The sequence below is a fragment of the Nicotiana attenuata genome, unplaced genomic scaffold, assembly GCF_001879085.1.
Source record: "Nicotiana attenuata strain UT unplaced genomic scaffold, NIATTr2, whole genome shotgun sequence".
Classification (NCBI taxonomy): Eukaryota; Viridiplantae; Streptophyta; class Magnoliopsida; order Solanales; family Solanaceae; genus Nicotiana; species Nicotiana attenuata.
In genome coordinates this window covers 251,518-255,395 of record NW_017670841.1, presented here as the reverse complement: position 1 = coordinate 255,395, position 3,878 = coordinate 251,518, and the positions used below count along the sequence as shown (strand labels likewise).

The following is a 3,878-nucleotide window of genomic DNA, read 5'->3' as shown; positions in this document are numbered from 1 at the left end:
GCATAATTTGCTGCTGGTTTCAAGAAAGAAAAACTCATAAGCTCTGAAACTTCAGCTAGCAAACAAAAAGGATTAGGAGAGAAGACAGTGGTTTTGCATCTTCTTGATGCTTTTTATAATATCTCTTACTTCATCAAAAAAGGATTAGGAGAGAAGAGACACAGCAGATAAATAACTTATTGTAAGCATTGAGATATTAAAGACGATTTGTTCAATGAAAAAAGGCAAGTAGAGGAGGAAATAAACGACAGAAACTGTACATATTAGTGTAAGTCATCTTTAAGCGTTTTTTTATAATAAGATGAATGATATTATTAATAATGGGAGAACTCCTGTATACAAGAGGTATACCAAAAGGTAGAGAATCTACATCAAAACATGATTCTCTACAAAAGACACCCAATCATCTATAGAAGTAGGGACCTCATGGGTGCACCAAAAAGCAATCAAAGACAAAAGACTATTCCTGAAATGTGCAAAATTAATCATCTTTAAAAGTTATGCTACTGATTCTGAAAGCAAAGACTAAAGTTAACCACTTAACTGTTGTTAGCCAATTTTTTGGTACAAAAATGGTTCATATTAAACTTGTAGATAAGAAGTCTCTGTTAAGAAAGTAAAAACACTTTTTTCAATGACCCAACAAGGAAAGCAGGACAGTTCCCTTGGGACAAAGAGTACATACTAATCAGTATGCCTATCCTCTCAAGAAACCCTATTTCAATTTCTACATACACCCATGGGATTTGACATGTAATCTACCAATATAGCAACCAAACAGAGGAAAAATCATACTACAGCTTGAAAGACCATGCTTTAGTTCAACTAATCAAGAAATGAATATGTTTATCTTACTCGATATATTTGGATCCCTGCGAAAGTTTTCGAGCTGTTCTTTCAGTTTCCCTTCACTGGAGAGAAGCCTCTTTGCTGCCTAAAATGATTAATGAAGAAAATTACCCTTTTAAGATCATTTCCTCTATCATTTTTTTAAAGAAAACAGGGAAAGCTTGATTACAGAAGAATAAAAATTTGACATTATGAGCAGACATGCAAGGAAATCGGAGAGAAACGAAATATTTGTATCTTTTCCATCCTTGTTTCTCTTTTCCTCACACCCAAAACCCTTCTTTTGAAAGTATTTTCCAACCCATAGTTTCTTATAGTTGAAGTTATATAATAAAAGAGGAACTAGCAACAAGTATCTGCTCATTGTTTACCTTGGCTATCAAAGGATCTTTTATCTCAGCAACAGTCGAGTAATTGATACGATCCACAGGTCTTCAGAGCAATAAAAAACCAAACAATAAGAATGCTGATGTGAAGTAATGCTCCTGATAAATTTTCTACATCCAGAAATACTAAAAAATTGTAAGTAGAAGGCTATAAAGAGGCTCACAGTGGCTCCGGAAGCTCCTCTTTCTTCAGTAAACCATCATCAACAAGCTCTTCAAGAGAAATCAAAAGGGTGTTACCACAATTTGCATCCTGAAAGAAACCACTGATAAACTGTCATTTCAATTTTGCAAAAGATGAACGATATGATTGTTTCAAGATCTCTACAGCATCAGCAGAAAGGCAATGATCCATGTCATTGTCCGTATGAATACTCAATCAAATAAATTTAGTTGCGAAGAGAATAAACTGGATATAACTCGAATCAAACTACACCAAAACTCACAGTTTTACCTCATTGAATGTGCATATTCAAGCAGTTCATTTCGCAGCATTTTATCCTAAATACTCAGTAATTCTCTTCAAAGAAATTTAAGCTTATCCTGCTTTCTATTGAATTTCTATGCCATGTAGAAAGGATGCCCAACTCACTCAAAACGCAAAAAGAGAAATCCATTTCACCTGGCCTGAATAGGGCGATCCATCTTCATTGCCTCTCTTTCCAGGCGGTACAAGTGGAAGAACCTGCAAACAAATACAGATATTCCTGAATCTTTTAGTTTCCAGTTACTTATGAGAAAGTTAGAACCAGCTTGGGTTCATTATTTGGATAAAGGGTGAGATTGGATCTTGACCTTCAATTATAAGAGTAGGCTATTATATTCTCAAGTAAATATTGAAAAGCATACCAACTACATTAATCAAGATATACATATACAACAACCAATGCCATTATGAGGTTCCAGACCATATAACTTGAGACAACAAGCTTCTCCAAACATTCATTACAAAGACAATCAGAAGCATGCAAGAGTGTACAAACTTTGGACCAAAGGAAAAAGCTAAATAACCGGAAAAGGTACTTCTCAGCCCTTTATTAGTAAGTGAGTGAGCTGTTTTTCCCCTTTCCGAATACTAACAAATCACAGTCCAGGCATCAACTATTGTAGGTTCCAACACCTACATACATGAGCTGATGAAACTAATATTTTAATGAGATGGATAAAGAAAGATTAATATAAGGTAAGATTTTAATTCTTATTCTTTTTGTTTCCATCGAATTGATAAAATCCAAAGAATGGGGAGGGTTTTGTATCTATCAATTCGATCAAATAGACTGAGCAATTGTCACCATTTACAGATATTGAAATGAATGCCTTCCCATTACTGATTAATTCCTATCTCCCCCATTCTATGGGACGATGCAGCATAAACCAAAAGAAAAGAAGGGGATGTCCTAGTCTTTTTGATTTCTGAGATGCCAAGATCCAGGCGATCTAGATGCTAATTTCTTTAAAGCGCGTAACTATACTTATAAACTCTTTTTCTTTTCTTTTGCTTCTGACGAATAAGTAGCAAAAATTTGTCTCTTACAACTCCTAGGTGGGTTAGCATTTAATTCTGTTAGCTTCAGTATTGTTTCATCATATTTGTAATCTTCCCACTAATACATAACCTGTATGTTCCATGCTACTATGAAAAAGAGGTTTAAAAAAAAGCTACGGATATGAAGAATTCATGCTGGCATAGTAACATAATATAATTACAAGCTTGTAACCAAAATGTCACAACAAAATACAGTACTCCCTTTATTCCATTTCATGTGACACACTCTACCTTTTAGTCGTCACGAAAAGAATGACATTTTTTTATTTTTTTTATAACAAACACAATTTAACTTTAAACTTCTTATTTTACCACAAGCTTTTTATAGTTATACAAATATTATGGCATGTTTAAGACCACCAATTTCAAATGTATTCTTTTCTTTTCTAAACTTCTCAAACATAAATTGAGACGGATGGAGTGGTAAGTTTTTTCGCTTTGCTTATAGCACAACAGTAATGCAGCAAATTTCCCAATTCCAGAAAGCTTAAACAAAGAGCAAGTTGAACCTGCCACATGGAACAACCAGCAAGATGAAGCCAATCAAGAAACTGAAAAGCCTGAGGGCCAAGGTCCCCTATACCATAAGGTCCAGGAAACGACGTCGGATGTAGCAAAATTCCAGCTCTTCTACGATCACTTGGGTCCCGTTTTGGCAACCAATCAGCATACTCAATCGGCAAGTCCTCACCCACACAAGGCACGTTTCCATTTTGAAACCGTACCCCAACAAACGATCTTTTCATATCAGAATTGAAACTGAGTTTTGACCAGATTTCTCTAGGAGACTGAAAAATGCTGTTCTTTGGGAATTCCAATTTGGGTGAAGAGAAACAAGAAGGTATTAGTGAGAAACAAGTGTGAATTGCCATTGATAATTAACCCCAGATGTGAGAAGATTATTAGTTTTTGGTCACACATGTGAGCTTTTTACTGAGACCATATGAGATTTAGATGAGAATTTTTTGATTGGAGAAAGTGGGGTTGATTCTGAAATTGGGATTGCCTTTTTGTTTCAAATGAAAAAAGAGCAGAGTGGAGTAAGATTTGGAAGCGGCACGTGATTCCAATTATTACTCCCTTCCTTTAAGATAGTA

The 3,878-nt window shown here is 35.1% G+C and overlaps 1 protein-coding gene across 2 annotated transcripts in view; it reads right to left on the bottom strand.

Annotated features, from left to right (window-relative positions):
• Window positions 1-3,847, bottom strand: part of LOC109243810 (4-alpha-glucanotransferase, chloroplastic/amyloplastic) — an 8,931-nt gene extending 5,084 nt beyond the window's left edge. For both annotated transcript variants that reach the window (XM_019410806.1, XM_019410807.1), the window contains exons 1-5: window positions 3,291-3,847; window positions 1,858-1,920; window positions 1,400-1,488; window positions 1,221-1,281; window positions 856-934 (exon numbers count right to left, since the gene is read on the bottom strand). In XM_019410806.1, coding sequence (XP_019266351.1) covers window positions 856-934; window positions 1,221-1,281; window positions 1,400-1,488; window positions 1,858-1,920; window positions 3,291-3,653 — 655 coding nt within the window. In that variant the 5' untranslated portion in view covers window positions 3,654-3,847. The remainder of the gene's footprint in view (window positions 1-855; window positions 935-1,220; window positions 1,282-1,399; window positions 1,489-1,857; window positions 1,921-3,290) is intronic.
• Between the last annotated feature and the right edge of the window lie 31 nt (window positions 3,848-3,878).